The sequence below is a fragment of the Bos taurus genome, chromosome 11 (assembly GCF_002263795.3).
Source record: "Bos taurus isolate L1 Dominette 01449 registration number 42190680 breed Hereford chromosome 11, ARS-UCD2.0, whole genome shotgun sequence".
Taxonomy (NCBI): Eukaryota; Metazoa; Chordata; class Mammalia; order Artiodactyla; family Bovidae; genus Bos; species Bos taurus.
Genome location: NC_037338.1, coordinates 74,331,653 through 74,349,519, shown reverse-complemented (window position 1 = coordinate 74,349,519; position 17,867 = coordinate 74,331,653). Strand labels below are relative to the sequence as shown.

At 51.0% G+C, this 17,867-nt stretch overlaps 2 protein-coding genes across 5 annotated transcripts in view; one reads left to right on the top strand and one right to left on the bottom strand.

The window, feature by feature from the left end:
- The window catches only part of ADCY3 (adenylate cyclase 3), an 83,681-nt gene extending 68,802 nt beyond the window's left edge, over positions 1 to 14,879 (bottom strand). For 2 of the 4 annotated variants that reach the window (XM_005213019.5, XM_059891351.1), the window contains exons 1-2: positions 14,525 to 14,879; positions 13,213 to 14,049 (exon numbers count right to left, since the gene is read on the bottom strand). In XM_005213019.5, the coding sequence (XP_005213076.1) occupies positions 13,213 to 13,887 (675 nt within the window). In that variant the 5' untranslated portion in view covers positions 13,888 to 14,049; positions 14,525 to 14,879. Of the gene's footprint in view, positions 1 to 13,212; positions 14,050 to 14,524 lie in introns of those variants that run through there. The other 2 variants (XM_059891350.1, NM_001206084.1) reach the window with 2 other exon arrangements.
- Positions 14,382 to 17,424, top strand: LOC107132952 (translation initiation factor IF-2). The gene is made up of 3 exons (XM_059891606.1): positions 14,382 to 14,399; positions 14,506 to 14,679; positions 14,753 to 17,424. Exons 1-3 carry the CDS (start codon positions 14,382 to 14,384, stop codon positions 15,314 to 15,316), a joined length of 756 nt encoding a protein of 251 aa, XP_059747589.1. The 3' UTR covers positions 15,317 to 17,424.
- The last annotated feature ends 443 nt before the right edge of the window (positions 17,425 to 17,867 follow it).

The window sequence follows — 17,867 nt, the reverse complement described above, 5'->3', positions numbered from 1 at the left end:
TTGAGTAAACTCTGGGAGCTGGTGATGGACAGGGAGGCCTGACATGCTGCAGTCCATGGGGTTGCAAAGAGTTGGACATGACTGAGCAACTGAACTGACTGAACTGAACTGAGGCTTTCCCCAGTGAGCACATTTGTTACTTTTATATTAAACAGAACCATATGAAATGAAATTGCCATTGCTTGCATGTTGAAAATGGTTGCATATTGGTTATTTCATATGATTCAACTTACTCATAATTCATGCAACAACATTCAACAATGCTGGAGGGATTGCTCTGTGCCGGGCCCATATTCAGACAATGATTATTTTTTTAAGAAAATAAATAAACCAAGCTCACTTGTAGGCAGGACCTGAGGGTACTGTCTGTGTCCCCAGGAACCTGTGCAAACATGTGTCCAGAACCATACATGTTGGCCGAGTGAAGAGATAAATTAGCAGACAGAAGGACAACAGATGCCCATCAATAGGCACACACATGCAATTAGACTTCCTAAGCAGACAGCATCTTTGTAGGAAAGGAAGAGGGCAGACAGAGAAGAGGATGGGTCAGACTCTGGGTAACTTGATAAGCGTGCTGGTCTTTATTGCTCTGGCAGGGCAACAGGAACACAGAAACTGTGGGGAAGGGAAAGGCATAAGGGGCATGTAGGCTGCAGAGGGACATGGCCCAGGTCAGAGGACAGCCCAGGGAGGCAAACACACCTCCAGCCCCAGGCTGCAGTTTCAGTGAATGGTCCCTGGGACCAACTCCTCTGCTGCCCCCACTCCCTTAAATAGCACATCCTGCCAGGTCAGGGACATTCTGTCAGTCTCTGGGGAGCTATCCTACCACCTAAGCAGTAGTGGGTTTCTCTAGATTAACTTCCATTTTCACGTAGACACTAATTCTTTTATTAAGACCTCATTGGAAAAGAGCCTGATGCTGGGAAAGATTCAGGACAGGAGGAGAAGGGGGGTGACAGAGGATGAGATGGTTGGATGGCATCATCGACTCAGTGGACATGAGTTTGAGCAAACTGGGAGATCGTGAAGGACAGGGAAGCCTGGGGTGCTGCAGTCCATGGGGTCACAAAGAGTCAGACACGACTGAGCAACTGAACAACATCTAAATTTCCATGAGTGGAGACCACCCTCCCCACCAAACCTCAAATTCCAGCTGCGGTCTTTACACCTCTAGCATTTGTGTCCTGCAACAAGGCAGGATGGGCAGGGTTCTGAGAGCAGGCAGGGGAAAATGTGTCTAAGACGGGAAAAGGCACCACGTCTCAGTTTGCAGCCAAAGAAAGTGCGAGGATGATGTAAGGCCCAGAAACCACGTCACCTGAGGGCTTCATGAAAAAGTGCAATGGGTTAGGCTGAAGAGGAGACTGAAAGAGAGCAAGATGGCTGAATCCAAATACCGGGAAGGCGACTGGGTAGAGAATGAAAGGTAGACGTGAGTTCCTTCCCCTGGATAAACCAGAAGCAGGACCAGATGCTTAGAGGGGCAGGATGGGGCTCCAGCAGGAGGGCCAGGAACACAGGATGGCACTAAAGTCCTCCAAACCCATGTTCCGGATTAGTCAAGTCCACCCACTCCCACAAAACCTGCCAACCTTATGTGCACAGCTGGCAGGACCTCTCTAGAACTTTCCTGCACATCTGCCCCAGTTTCTGCTGGTGGTGGTAGTTTAGTTGCTAAGTCGTGTCCGACTCTTGCGACCCCATGGACTGTAGCCCGCCAGGCTAAATCCGCCAGACTCCCCTGTCCATGGGATTTTCCAAGCAAGAACACTAGAGTGGATTGCCATTTCCTTCTCCAGGGGATCTTCCCAACCCAGGAATCAAACCCAGGTCTCCTGCATTACCGGCAGGTTCTTTACTGACTAAGCTATGAGGGAAGCCCATAATGTAATTAAGAACCTAAACAAATAAAATATCAGTATGAACAACAGACAGTTGTTATTTCTAAGAAAAGTAAAATGAGAATTTTGGAAATTTCTGAATAAATGTGAGTAACTAACAGAAACTACTGCTGAATTAGAAGTGGGCAAGACAACAGTAAAATTTAGCCAAAATGAAAGTCATAAAGATCTAAGATTCAGTCCCTAGATTATTTTCAAGTGACTTTTAACCCTCTCTCCACTTTAAGGAAACTAGAAATTACAGAGGTCACATCTTACCTACAGAAGGTCACAAGGAACACCAAAAAGGACACCCAGAGGCGATGATCTTTCCTTTCCACAAAAGACGAGTAGCTGGATGTTTTCAGCTGAAATAAGCTACTTTAAATGCATATAAATGTTTATATTTACATGCAGCTTTTTTGTGATTGCTGGATTCTACTGACTTTTAAAAATCTACTTTGTGGAGTTAAAGTTTGCATACAGTAAAAAGCACTCATGTAAAATGTATATTCCCTAGCCATCCATGTAGTGATTAGGACTCTGTGCTTTCACTGCAGGGGCCCCGAGTTCCATTCCTCGTCAGGTAACTAAGATCTCGCAAGCCATGTGGCACAGCCAAATAATAATAATATAATGTTACTTTGATGAGTATTGACGAATTCACACAACTGTGTGACTACATCCACAGTCACCACAGGGAAAGCCTCCATCACCCCCAGAATGTTCTTTTGCGCCCCATCCAACCCCCTTCTTGCCCCACAGTATCTAGGGCATTGTGGCTCTTACACACACAAAATGCATCAAGGTCATCTGGTGATCACCAATGCTTACCACCATCTAGCTTTCATTTTTACTCCCTTTTTTTCACATACAGTAAAATTCTCTTTGTTCTGACACACAGCTGTATGCCCACTGTCAAATCATTTAACTTTTGGCATCAACTGACCAAGCACCTGTGTCGATCTCTCCAGGTTAAAGGACTGTCCCTGCTTTTGGACCTGACACCAGCCATGCTCCATCTTCACTCTCTGATTCTGGGCACTTTGTTATCTCTGTAAATTGAACTGCAAGCTCCATGATCTCTTCTACCCCTAAATCCAGCGATGAGTGTTGTGAGGTGGGCATGAAAATGAACAAAATGAAGCCACCCAGGAGCAGTGGGCACCCACAGCTCCCTTTTTCGCAATAATGGAAGTAAACAAGCTTCACATTGAAATCTCAAGCATTCAACTAAAAGGAAGAACACATTTGACATTCCTCCAGTCTAAATCATTCCAGAGACTTCCTTCACGGTGTCTCTCACCTGCTGCTACTCTTAATTGATCCTCCAAAAAGAGGGAATAAAGAAAAAAGATATTAAGTGAAAGGCCGTAGCCGTGATGCAAACAAACAGCCTTGCATCAAAAGTACAGAATTCTTGGGACTACCCTGGTGGTCTAGTGACTGTGACTCTGCACTCCCAATGCATTGGGCCCAGGCTCGATCCCTGGTCAAGGAACTAGACCCCACATGCCACAATTAAAGACCCTTATGCCACAGCTAAGGCCTGGCACAGCCAAACAAGTATATTTATTTATTTATTTTTTACAAAGTGCAGAATTTTTTGTCCTCATAGGGAACTTCATCTGCAAAGTATGCATTTCGTTTCTTAGACAACAACAAGAAAAATGGTGGCTCAGCTAAAGTAACCATCCTACATAGGACCCTTTACTGACATAAAGGGGCCATGTCCCAGATCTATCCCAGAGACAGGCCATGTAACAACTGTGGCCCCAGTTTAGGGAAGGGGGGACTCCTCTGTTTTCCAGAGTGCTTGATGCAGCACAATGAAAGGTGAGCTGTAATCACGTGTAGGAGTTTAGAAAACAGAGAGCTGACGAGTGAGAAATTGTGGCACTTTTCTTGCAATCTGGGGGAGGCTGCGTCTAGCTGACAGCATCGCCCATTACTGGGAAACGGGCCCCGGGGGGTAGCAGGGGGACTCCCAGCCCCAGCCTGGGAGGATGATCCACTTCAGCACCTGGCAATGCTCCTTGCTCAGATTCCCCTTCAGGAAGTGACTGATCTGGTTTCTTAGGAATTGGTAGTAAACTTGTACCAGACAGGGTGTTACCATCCTTCGAGAATGGTAAGGTCCACCTACCATCAGCATGTTGGTGACTTAGCCTTGGGTTTATTGGTCAGTCTCTTAAGAATGTGGCCCATGGGGATCAATTCCCCACTGCCCAGCCCCCTTGGGTGAAAAACTCAGCCTTCTGGGGGCTCCAGGGGCAGCCCTGAGCCCAACCCTGGCCTGGGCAGGCAGCTCCCAGCCTTACACTGCCAGCTCTGACTCAGCTGGCCCCATTTCATGGGGACCAGTCCTCAAAGGACATGGGAACAACAACCCACGACCACGGAATCTTGCAAGCGTTCAAATCCAGTCTGCATACACTGGGATTTCGAATGGGGTAAAGCGTGGTATGGGATTTCTTCTGAAACGTGTCATTTTCTTTTCTGTTTACAGCTTGTTTACAGCAAAGAAAGGGCTCTTGAAGAGAGGAACAGGAAAAGGTGTCATCATTATTCAAAGCAAACTTCTTAGGAACCACAAAGAGGAATTCTGCTGGAAGCAACGGCTGAAAATGTAATCCGAGGAAGGAAGACACATCAGACACAAAACAGCCAGGAGGGGAAAGGAGAGAGGCACCGGGCCTGCTGGTATTACATATACATAATAATAATAATAATCAAATGAAAATGAGATGATAAATAAATAAAATTAATAAAGTAAGAGTAACCAAATGTCCTACAGAAAAGGAACAGTTGAATTAATTATGGTACATTTAGCCGACATCATATTATGCAGCCATTAAAAATGATGATTGTAAACACTAATTTAAAACAGAAAAAAGTCTGTGCTATAAAGCTGACTAAGTAGAGAGTAATGCATACAGCTTTGTAAAAATTTCTAGAAAGGAAGGACTAGAAAGACACACACACAAAATTCATTATTATAGGATTGCAATAAATTTCTCTCATTTCCAAAGTTTCTGCAATATTAGACGGCATTTTATAATTAAAAACACTCCTTAAAATAATCCTTTCACAAGGAGGGGGAAAGAGCCAGTTGGTTACACAGAAGAGTGATGAGGAAAATGATGATGAATAAACCTGGTCTGATTCATTCATAGATCAAAGATCAGAGATGGTCTGTCAAGATTAGGTTCAATAAAGAAATAAACAGCTAGCATTCTCAAGGTGCTTTACAATTTATAAAGTGCCCTTACAGACCTATCCCCCATCCCCAACAGGTGACAAACACTCCCGTGAGCAGTCCCCCACCTGACATCCCAGCCCTACTTCACCATGGCTTGTCTAAAGCTTCCCCAATGCAAAAGAACACTGGGCATGGGTGTTCCATGTGGGGGACTGTCCCCCAACAAGGCTGCTTCCTAGTGTTTGGTCCTAAGCCCTCTTCCTTTCTGATTCTACACACTGTCCTTAGGCAACCCCTCATCCTCCCTATGGTTTTGGGTACCACTTAAAGGCTGATGATCCCCAAATCTAGAACCCATGACCTCTCTTCTAAGCGCCAGATCTTAAGCCCAGGGCCTGGTATACAGAAGGTGTTCAATAACGATCCACTGAATAATCTGATAGTTCCACCTGGATATCCCACAGGCACTTGAGCCTGAACTCATCTTCTCCATCCTCTGATTCCATCTTGGTGAGTGGCCTTCATGGTATCATGCCTGGACTACTTTAATAGCCTCCTAAACAGTTTCAACCTTACTCAAGTCCACCAGAAGGATTCTATTAAATACAAATCAGATCCTGTCTGTCTCCGTCTTCAATGAAGCCTCATCATTAGAGGAAAAAGCCAAAATTCCTTCCATGAAGCCTCATCATTAGAGGAATAAAGCCCAAATTCCTTAGCCCTTCCACTGCTTAGCTTCTCCATACCTGTATCTCTAGCTCCTGCCACCCACTCCTGCTCCTGTCACACAGAATTCTCACCAATCCAAAGCAAGTTAGAATCTCCTATGACTCTGATCAGAAAGCCTTGTTCCCGCTGCTCCCCCTGGTAAACTCCTACTTATCCTTCAAAACCCAGCTCAACAGTGAGCTCTTAGGAAGCCTTTCTCTGTTTCCTGAGGCAGGGTCTCTTTCACTAACAGACTTATACCACAACCTGGGAGCTCCCTGATGCCAAGGGATGACTTTCACTCATTCTTTGTATACTCCTGCCTAGAATGATGCTTGGTAAGTGACACAGGAAATATAGTTTCTCTTCAGACTAGAGGAACTAGCAGGAAGGTGGGCTGGGATGGTGAGAGCTCCAACTCTGCTCATTCATTCTTCTACACGATCTTATGCAAATCATTTTTGCCCAAGGTCAAGATTAGATCTAGGCCAACAGGATATCAATGACTCATTTTCTGGGCCCCTAAAACCCTTTTCTATTGCTGCTTTTTCCCTAGACAAGAAAAAAAAAATTATTAACAAGTGGTAAGGAAGTACAGACTAGCACTCCTGAAGAGTTATAAGTCTTGCTTTAAAAATGTCATTTTCAAATCACTTAAATTAACATCAGAACGTTTCCCTAGCCTGGATCTAACCAAATATTTACCAAACTCTCAGAGTTGATGAGGAATGAAATAAAGATAAAAGCAAAGCAGGAATGTATTTATTCAACACACATGTATAGAGGGAGAGTCAGGACCAAGGCACCACAAGGGGCTGTACTAATGGCCTTACTCTCCCTGGGGTAAATGACAATCTGCTAAGAGAGACAAACTGGACGTGTTTCTGATGGATGTGCACAAGCAAATTTCCACCTCCTGAGAAAGGAATACAAACCAGGCTGCCCATCTAGCTGATATGTGGAGAGAAAGGGCCAGGATTGGTGCTGGGGTCGTGACTGGAGGCAGTGTGCCCTCCTCCACCCCGGACAGTGCCCTGGACAGGGCGAGTATGTGTGTTTGAAAAAGAGAACAAATTCTTCTTCAGAACATAAGGCAAATCCCAAGCAGACGAACCATGAGCTATCATCTTTTCATATGCAAGGCAGTTTTTAACTTTGAGTATCTTAGAAATGATGTGTTGGGTCTCATAGAGAATCAATACCTTCAAAAAGTTATATACAGTATCTGCAGAAGACTGGTTCCAGGGACTGTCACGAATAACAAGGGCATATATTAACATAAAGCGGCACAGTACAACGAAGACAGTCTGCTCTCCGTATGTGTAAGTTTCACATCCACGGATACAGAGAAATAACTATACTGCAGACCACACTTCTAACTTCTGAAGCATCCTAAGGTACCCCACCCAGACTCATGGCTCTCTTCATCTCTTTCCCCCAACATCCCTCATGCACCCCCTGGTTTAGTAAAAAGCCTCAGAAGACGGCGGCCCTCCATTCCTTCCTTCCTCATATGTACATATCACTCTCACATCAAGGGGTAGAACCAATTTCCCCTTATCCTGCACCTGGGTGACTTGCTTTGACCAATAGTGATGGGTCTAGCCTTTAAAATCTCTGATAACTACCATGATGCTGTGAAGAAGCCCAAGCTAACCACTTGGAAGGGTCACTTAGAGAAGCTCCAAGGCTCCAGGCATGTGTGTAAGACCTTGTTAGGCTCTGCCAGCATAGCTGTCAGCTGAATGCTGCTGCTGAAAGAAACAGTCCAGGCAGCCAAGTGAGTGGCCTTGGCCAGTGCATGGGAAGCAGGGCAGCACCCAGCTGAGCACAGAGAATCATGAGATTAAATAAACTGTTACTGTTTTAAGGCACTAAGTTTGAGGTTATGTTATATAACCACGGATAACTGAAACACAGAGTAAATGAAGGGATGGTGGTGGGGGTTAGTCGCAAAGTCATGTCTGATTCTTGTGACCTCATGGACTATGGCCTGCCAGGCTCCTCTGTCCATGGGATTCTCCAGGCTGGAATGGGTTGCCATTTCCTTCTCCAGGGGATCCTCCAGACCCAGGAATTGAACTCAGGTCTCCTGCATTGCAGGCAGATTCTTTACTGACATGTATAGTAAGGCCACTGAGAAACAGGCAACTCCACATTAGTGAACTTTCTAGAGAGCCAAAATGTAATCCTTATTCATCCAAACTTGTTCTTATCCATTTCTGATAAAAAATGTTTTTAGAATGTAGTATTAGACTTTACACTAAATGTAACCTAATGTTTTCTTGAAGTGGGGGTCATGATTATAGACATGGGTTATATAAGGTCCTGTAATAGAACAATGCCTCCTCCAGCCAGGAAGGTGTATACAGACTATCGGCTGCAACGCCCAGACAGATCGGCCTCTCCATAAGCAGCAATATGTCTGCCCCCAGAAACACCTCCTCATCCCCTGCATTGCTCCTTCTGATACTTGTGGGTGAAGAAACTGAGGACCCCATCCTGTTGGAACTGTATCTCAACAGATTCTCGGGGAAGATCTAAGGGGTTCTTTTATGATGGCAGAAGAGAAGGAACTCTGGAATTCCACTGGCCAGGTTCATATCCTGCTCCTCCGCTTGCTATGTAGCCCTGGATGAGCCATTTCACTCACATATTTCAGTGTCCTCATCTGTAACGCAAAAATACGATCTGCCTCTTGCTGGAATATGCTCAACTGAAACACTGCAAGAGCTCAGTAAATGTGAATACCCTGTCCATCCCCCAGGTTCACTGGGTCTGTACCTGGGGGTTATCTTTGAGTTCAAAATCTGAGTGTCGGTCAGGATGGTACCCACGGAAGTAGATCACCACGAGTGCATGTGTTCATGAGGGCACAGGTCGGAGAGGGGGTGGCCAAGTGTTTATTCAGGGTTGGAGGACCCAATTGGGGCTTCCCAGGTGGCTCAGGGGTAAAAAAACCCACCTGCCGATGCAGGAGACTCAGGTTGGATCCCTTAGAGGAGGAAATGGCAACCCACTCCAGTATTCTTGCCTGGGAAATCCCATGGACAGAGGAGCCTGGCAGGCTACAGTCCATGGGGTTGCAAAGAGTCAGACATGACTGAGCATCTTCACTTTCTTTCTTTAAGGACAGGAAAAGGCCCCAGAAAAATGCAGCCAGGGGAAGGGACTGAGAGGAAACTTTCTGCAAAGCTGTTACATGTTCAATAACTGACCATTCTTTCCCCCAGGCAGGTGGGTTCAGTGGCCTCCCAGTCCCCTCCTATGTGTTTCCTTGGTATTCCAGTTCCTACATGATGCCTGAATAGACACTTGTGGAGGATGAGCCACCTGTCCCACTGTGGGATGGGGGCAGAGCCCAGGGCCAATGGGACAAGAGACCTACTCCCAGTCTGTCTGTCTGTCTGTCACTCACACATACCTGTCTGTCACTCACACACACGCACACACGCGCGCACACGCACACACACACACACACACCTCTCGACTGCTGCAAGGAGCCAAGAGCTGGGTTGCTGTTGCCCACTCCCAGTCTGTCTGTCTGTCACTCACACACACACAGATACCTGTCTGTCTGACACACACACAAACCTACACACACACACACATAGACACACACACCTATCTCTGAGGCTGCAAGCCCCAGGCTATGTCCCCTCACATCCCCATCCAGCTCCTGTTCCTGTTCCCTGCACTCACTTCTCATGAACTCCTGGCCACGCCTCCACCAGGAACATTCTGTCACAGGCTTCTCCCCTCTTTACATCCAATTCCCAGGGGGAAACAGAGGGGCGCTCCCTGTGATATTTTAGGGCCTCCCGCCTCTTGGCCCTGTTCTTCAACGCTGCTTATAGCAAAGGCATCAGGGGACAGCCAAGGACGCAGGAAAGAGGTCGCAGAGAAAAAGAGGCTTTCAGGGATGCCCCCTGCCCCTCACCCTTCATCCCCTCCCAACCAGTGATCCCTCCCTAGTTACCAGTCCTCCTCCCTTCTCTCATCCTCCCAAGCCTCACTTTTCTCATCTGTAAAATGGAGCCAGTAACACCCAAGATCAGTTGAGATGATGCGTGTGAACCTGAGTTCCAGCCTATACACAGGACATCTGCAGCATGAGCTCCCTCCAGCCTCCCAGAGCCAAATGCGCATTCACTAGGTGGATGATCTGCTATATAATTTGTAGGTGTGAAAGGAATCACACATCCACGGCTCCATCATGCTCTAATTTGTGAATAAAGGTCTTAACAGACTATTAATTCCATGAGAGAGTTTTGCTCCTGAATAGCCTCTTTGCTAGGAAATAAAGCTGTAAAATATTTCTCAGGGGTTCCTCACCCCTAATTTGCCAGACTCATTTTTTAAGGACCCTCTCAGAAGCTAATAGATGTCTGCGGCCACGTGTGAGGGCCTTGGGAGCAGCCACTGGCCACAAGAATGTTCCCCATCTTGGCTGCATCTTCTTCCCGCCCCATCTTCCCCTTCGTTCTCACCCATCAGCAGCTGCCTGGCCCTGCCCTTGACCCCTTCTCTGCTTCGTCAGCTCACAGATGGGGCAGTAAAAGGCAAGCTGGGCCAGGACCCAGGCAAGGGGAGGGATGTGGGGAAAGCCAGTTTGCTTCTCCCTCCCCAGCCCCACACTGTGCTCTCCTTCACCACAGCCTCTGACATCATTATCTGACTCTCTTCAGTCCCAGACCTGCAAGCTGCAAGGCCCATACTTGTTGCTCAGTCAAAGCCACTCACCCACTAATAAATGAAGCCCCAGTGTCACCCCATCCCACAGCCCCTGACTCCACCTGCTCTTCCTGCTGGATCCCCAACCAGCCTGCCTCCATGAGAAGAGCCAGGCAGGGTAGGCTGGGTGGCTTGCCTCTGATACTTCAGGCTACTCCAAGGCCCCATGTCCTTCTATCTCCTCCCACCCCAGACTCAAGTACGGGTTTGTGGGGATGAAGGGCCAGAGGAAGCACACTCAGGCATTGGGAACATTCCTTTGGTGCTGCTGGCACTCACAAAGCCCCAGAAACCCAGTGTCTACTTCTAACTGCGAAACTGAGTTCACCCCCCACCAACCCAGGAGAGAGTCCCTGGCTGGAGCCAACAGGTGATGGCAGAAGAGAAAGCAAAAGGAGTCTGTGGGCAGGAGAAAGTGACGCAAGGAAGTGCCCGGTGTTACTCAGACTGTCGGGGGGAAGGGGGTCTGGCTGCCTGGTCCTCATATCCCTGTCCTCCAGCCCTGCCCTCTTCTATGCTGGCACCCCATCCCGGGGGGCTTCAGGGGCCCAGGGGAGCAGCAGGCAGGTGAGCTTCATCCCAAGGCTGTTAGGGGGAGGTGTCCAGGTGTTCTCCCCACAGCAGCAGGGGGCCGCAGGGGGCCCCCTCAGGGCTCCATCGTGCTCCTAGAAACTGAATGCAGGGCCCCTATGACTTAAGACTTTGGTGGGTGGGCCTGGGAATGCAGGCACCTTTTCAAAAAGTCATATTAGTCCCAAACAAGTGACTCAGAAAGTTCTGGAACACAGCCCACTGAAGGCTGGGGCCTCCTGCATTCTATCTCAGGCTCCCAAACAGACCCTGGGAGCCCCGTCTCTCTCCCCTTCTAGTCCCAAAGCTGTATCCAAGGCACTACTTCCATGTCAAGGTCATGCTCTCCTGGGATGCTAACAACTGCTATTCTTGATTTACTTATTTTCTCTCTTTTTTTTTTTTTCCTGTTTCCTAATCTTTTGGAGTTTCTGTTTCTTAGCGCCCCAAAGACATCAGCAATCAAGTATTCACCCTCTGGGCTCCAATGTGGAGAATGTCTGATTTGCCTCCTTCATAGGCAGCGAAGCATACTGGAAATTCATGGGGTCCAGGGACCCCGGCAAAGAGGAAAAAGCTAGAAGTGACTGGTTAGATAAAGGAAAGGGTTCAGAGTTTGATCCCAGGCCCCAAGGGCTGCTATGCCCACCGATCTGCCCGCAAGCTGTGCTTTTCACTGATTCCCAAAAGGAATGCCTCTCACCATTCTTGCCCAGATAGCTTCCAGCAGGACCCTCAGCTGGCAAGGGCACAACTTGAAGTTCGCCAACTTGGAAGTCATTAGGGGTATGGCAGGCTGTCACCCTTTTATGAACAGGGCCTTGGGAGGAAAAGGGACCTTCTAGTGTGCCTGCATGAATCCATGCACACCAGCCCAGGGCTGGGCCCCTGCAGAATCAAGGCACAAAGCTTCTGTGAGATGACTGCATGAGCCAGAATGGGAAAACAGGAAGAATCTTGGTCCAAGAACCGGGGAAAAAGTTAAAACAGAGGAAAAAACCTGTGTTTTCCTCTAACCAAGAGGGAGGCAACGGGGCGGCCCCACAGGGTGCTTGCATCGACCACCAGCACTGCTGTGCCCTTGGAGACTCAGCCCCACATCCCAGGAGATTCTGGCTGAGATGGGGGCGGTGGTGTGACATAGAAGGAAGAGTCCTGAAATGGGAATCTGGACACGGACATTGCAGCTACCCACTGCCATACCTAGCTGTGTGGACTGAGAGAGGTCACTCTCCATCTCTGGGCTCATACACAAAATGAGGAAAAAGTAGCGAGTAGGATACACAGCTGTGGAATTCATAGACTCTCAGCCCTACAGAACCCCCATCGCCCCATAGGTGACCCAGCTCAGAAGGCCAGGCATCATATCTCCGCAGCCCCTCAGCACCTACCCAGGGTCTTGGCATCCAGTGGGGAGCACAGACTATTAAGTTGAAGCCAAACTTCCGCCCCTTCCAGCAGAAGGCTTCCTCCAGAACCAGCAGACCCTCCCTCACTGTGGCTGGCTACCCTGTCCCCGTCTGCATCCCCGCACCACGGCTCCCGGGGGGAGACCACCACTCCATCATCTGAGCGCTCAAGCACCCTGAGCTCTCAGCAGCAGAAGTGGGATCTGTGACAACCACACAGTCCTTCACATCTTGTTCTTTGAGGTCACCCACAACCTTTCATCTTGATAACAGCAGCGTTAGGCAGGCAAACACCGTCCCCACTGGGCAGAGGCACACTGAGTCCACACAGTCAGCCTCTTGCTGAAGCCACTCAATGCCAAGTTAAGAGGCCAGAAGCCAGGGGAGCCCTCTTTCCCCACAAGAGTCCTTCCCGGCAGGGGTCAGTGACAAAGACAAGGCTGCCTCACTTGAGATCAGGCCCAGGCCCTTCCGGCCACCCACTCAGGCTGGGCGTGGGTTGACAGAGTGGCCAATGTCCGGAAATCCTCTGATCCCTTAAGCCACAGACCAGTGCTCCTGCGAAGCCAGGGGTTGAGAGAGAGGTGGTCCTTCCTACACACGTAGATGAGACCCCCAGACCACCCACCGTGCGAAACAGGTACCCTCAGCTGAGAGCCGCTGGGGAGGGAAGTCACTGGCCGGGTCAAAAGGCGGGACTCACCTCCCTCAGCAACTGCACTCCCTTCAGCCCATCCTGCTGCTGCTGGGCCACAGTGACCCCCAAGACGAGTGTGTGCACGACGCAGGAGACCACGGAGATGATGACAATGGGGCTGAGGCTGAGCGGCAGCGTGATGAAGAAGGAGAAGACGAAGAAGGCCTGCCAGCCCACCGTGTCGCTGGCCGCGTGGGCACGGGAGAAGTTCAGGCCCAGGTAGGAGAAGACCTGGGCTGATATCAGCAGCCACAGCAGGTAGGGCACCACTCTCCGAGTGACCCGGTTGGGGAGCAGCCCCTTTTTGCAGAGCACGAAAAGGATGATGTCCAACACCAGCCCGACCCCAGCCACGGCCAGGGGGGCCAGCTTGTCGCCAGAGAAGACCACAGCGCACATGACCACCACATAGCAGTCGAAGAGGGCCGCGAAGACCACCAGCACCAGCAGGGTCTCGTGGCGCTGCCTCTTGAAGTAGGTCTGGTACAGGTTCTCCAAGGACTCTGGTACGAAGGTCAGCCGCATGAAGCGAGGCAAGCAGAGGCACGACCCCGAGTTCCGGACAGAGATTTCATGGGTCCGGCCCACCCCGCGGTCCGGGTCCGAAGGCAGGCTGACAGAGTACTCGGCCGAGTACTCCGCGGAGTACTCGGGCTCGGAGAAGCCCTGGGTCCTCGGCATCCTGGCTGGTATCTGCTTCTACTGGCTCCGGAGAAGCCGGCCGTAGAGCAGAGGAAGCGCTCTGGCACGGGCCACCTACCGGGACTCTCGGAGACCTGGGGCCACTTTGGGCAGGAACGCAGAGCGGGATTCCAGGGCCCAGGGAGCGCTGACCATCTGGAACTTAAAAGGACATCACTGAGTAGAAGCCCCTCTTTCTTCCTACCCGAGCTTTCTCCACGACCTGCCCCAGCCCTCCGGGAAGAATCCTTGCTGCCAGAGGCTCCAAAACCGAGGCCTTTCTCCCGCCACCCCAACGCTCACGGCCACCACCCGACCACACACATACTTAGTCTTGTCCACCCAAACACTCTGCTTCCTGTCTCCGGCTGTGGACGGGCCTGGCTACCTCTCCACCATCCCTGGTCTCTCTCCGTGTCATCTCAGTCTCTCGCACCCCCCTGATCTCATCTAAGTCGCCTCCAGGCCCAAGTCTTAGAATGTGAGGATAAAACATGCTCCAAGAAACCAGCGCCAGCCTGGGGGATTCCTGAATCTTTCTCTGTTTACTTCCCTTCCCAGCCAGCCCTTTGCCCCTGGGGCTCCCCATCTCCGGGCACTGTCTGCTCCGGAAGGCAGGCCCTGCCCCTGCGCTTACCTGTGAGGGAACTCGAGAACCGCGTGGCCCGGGCCAGTCCCCTCGCGGGCTGCGAGGCCGGGTCACGCGTGCAGCGGGAGGGGACAGGAGGGCTTGGCGCGCCCGGGGGCTGCTCTCCACGGAGCCGCGCCGCCCCGCTAGCGCCGCGGTCCCCGGTCCCCTCGCCGGGGCGCGACCCTCCCGCCGTCAGGCCGGGAAAGGCGCAGGGCTGCCCTTCAGCATCCACAGGCGCCCGGCCGCTGGAGAAAAGAGGAGGCGGCGGCGGCTAGAAAATCCGGGGGCGCCAGCCTCTTGGGCTGCGGCTCGCGGGCCCGGCGCCCTCCCTCTGGCCCCGCAGTGGTCGCGGTGGCGGCGGCGGCAGCGCGGCTAGGGGCGCACCGGGGGCCCTTGGCGGCGGGAGCGCGGGCCGAGGCCGGGGAAGCCCGCCAGCATCCTCTGCCCCGCCCGCGCGCCGAGCGGAGCCAGCCGAGCCCGGGCGCGCTGCACAGTGAGTCCCCGCGCGGCGCTGGCGGCTCCGGGGCCACGCGCGCTCCAGGCCCCGGGAGGCGGGAGGCGCCCCTCCCTCCCAGCAGTCGCCGCCCTCTCGGCGAGCGGGTCAGGAGCTGGGGCGGGAGTGGGGGGCAGGGGAGGTGCCGGGGGGAGGTGCTCCGCTCGGGACCCCGACCCAGTGCGGGGGCAGGAGGAGGAGCGCGGGGGCGAGTTGCAGAGGCCCCCGCGGCCCCACGCTCCGGGACCGGGCGGCAATCGCTGCGTGGAAGCTCGGGGTGGGCGGCGGCAGGAAGGATGGGCTAGTCAGGGCCTTCCCCCCGCAGGCCCGGTCTCGGAAGATAAAAGCCCGGGACGTGCCCTCCCGCAGGTGAGGCACACTCGGGGCATCCCGGGCGCCCCCTCCTCTACCGCGGCTTCCTTCCGGGCTCGGAGAGGCGGGGGCTGAGGTTTGGGGACGACTCCCCTGCCCGGCGCGCTAGGCCTGTGTCCCCGCCCACCCTGGCAGCCCAAACGCCGGCCTGAGCTTGCCGCAGAAGGGCCCGCAACTGAGCCCGATTCTTGAAGGAAGAGGGTAGGAGTGGCCCAGGAGGCACGTGGAATTGAGAGAGACCCTGCTTCAAAACGGTCTCTTGTGCACATTCCACGTGTTTGAGGCGTTTTTTGAATGTAGGAACGCTGTTAAGAACGAAGATGCTCCTTTGAATGGTTAAGTCTATCTGTCTCTTGAAAGTTAAGTCGCTCAGTCCTGTCCGACTCTTTGCGACCCCGTGGACTGTAGCCCACCAGGCTCCTCCGTCCATGGGATTCTCCAGGCAAGAATACTGGAGTGGGTTGCCATTTCCTTCTCCAGGGGATCTTCCTGACCCAGGGATCGAACCCAGGTCTCCCGCATCAGAGGCAGATGCTTTAACCTCTGAGCCACCAGGGAAGCCACCAGTCTCTTTCACCTTAGTATAAATTACTTTCCTCGGATTTGACAAAACGTCTTGTCAAGATCAACCACAGGCTTTAGAAATTTAGATAAAGGGAGAGAAGGGAGGTAAGTTGTTTTGAAACACAAGAGACTATGTGGAGGGAGGAGGAAGGGAGTTGCTGAGGACGCCAGCCCTTTCAGGGTGGGCTTCCTGGGGAAAGCAGAACTGGGTAAGAGAAGAGAGGAACCCAGCCCTCCAGGCCCTGGATGAAGGTGACTCCTGGATCTCTTGAGATCATCTGTGAGGGCCCTTTGCAGAACCTCAGGGGGTAGATTAGTTAGAGACTCGATCCTATCACAGTTTTTTCTGTCTGTTTCTCATACTAACTACAAAAAAACTACTAACCTCAGCTCAAACCTGTCAGGGTTTGCTTCCAAAGATGAGAAATATGACATCAAATTAGGAGGAGGGTAATTTCAATAATCCCTGGGTCAGGAAGATCCTCTGGAGAAGGAAATGGCAACCCACTCCCTTATTGCCCAGAGAATCCCAAGGACAGAAGCCTGGCAGGCTACAGTCCACAGGGTCGCAGAAGAGTAGACAAGACTGACGTGACTAAACAGCAAACAACAGTTTCAATAAAGCAGCATTTCCCCCCGTTGGAATTCAAATATTTATTTTGAATCGTTCAGTTCAGTCGCTCAGTTGTGTCCAACTCTCTGCAACCCCATGGACTGCAGCACACCTGTCCATCACCAACTTCGGAAGCTTACCCAAACTCATGTCCATTGAGTCAGTGATGCCATCCAACCATTTCATCCTCTGTCGTCCCCTTCTTCTCCCGCCTTCAATCTTTCCCAGCATCAGGGTCTTTTCAAACGAATCAGTTCTTCGCATCAGGTGGTCAAAGTATTGGAGTTTCAGCTTCAAGATCAGTCCTTCCAATGAATATTCAGAAATGATTTCCTTTAGGATTGACTGGTTGGATCTCCTTGCTGTCCAAGGGACTGTTGAATCTTCTCCAACACCACAGTTCAAAAGCATCAATTCTTTGGCACTCAGCTTTCTTTATGGTCCAACTCTCACATCCATACATGACTACTGGAAGACAGACCTTTGTTGGCAAAGTAATGTCTCTGCTTTTTAATATGCTGTCTAGATTGGTTAGAACTTTTCTTCCAAGGAGTAAGCGTCTTTTAATTTCATGGCTGCAGTCAAAATCTGCAGTGCTTTTGGAGCCCCCCAAAATAGTCTGTCACTGTTTCCACTATTTCCCCATCTATTTGCCATGAAGTGATGGGACCAGATGCCATGATCTTAGTTTTCTGAATTTTGAATCGTTACACAATGTTAAAGGAGGCACGTTTTTTATGTTTAACCAAGTGCTTATGCTCTTGCTTTAATCGTGTTTGACTCTGTGCGACCCTATGGACTGTAGCCAGCTAGGCTCCCCTGTCCATGGGATTCTCGGCAAGAATACTGGAATGGGTTGCCCTCCCTCCTCCAGGGTATCTTCCCAACCCAGGGACTGAATCTGCATCTCTTATGTCTCCTGCATTAGCAGGCGGATTCTTTACCACCACCAACACAACCAAGATACATGGGTTAATAAAAGGAAAAAGAAAAAGCTGATAAATTGAGCCTGCTTGGGTGCAAGGGATAAGCACATTGTGCCTTCTGTGAATCCCTCCTGTTTTCCTGGCACACATGCCAACTCTTGGGGTTCTGTGGAGCTCCCCACTTGGCAAGGCCACGCCCAGCCCCTGGGCCCTGTGGGTTTCATGATGAGCCTGCTTCCACCACCCATGCCCTGGCCTCTCCTCCCCACAAATCCCATGAAGGGAGCGGGTTCCACACAGAAATCTCTCGCCCCCTCCTACTCTGACTGCTGACCTCACTGCTCTGCTCCCTGGCCTTCCACAGTCCTCCTCTCTCAGCCG

Bases quoted from the DNA above. Each gene is read 5' to 3' on its own strand.
- LOC107132952 (XM_059891606.1), top strand. The intron at 14,680-14,752 runs GTCCCCTCGCCG...CAGCATCCACAG, and splicing joins CGCTAGCGCCGCGGTCCCCG to GCGCCCGGCCGCTGGAGAAA.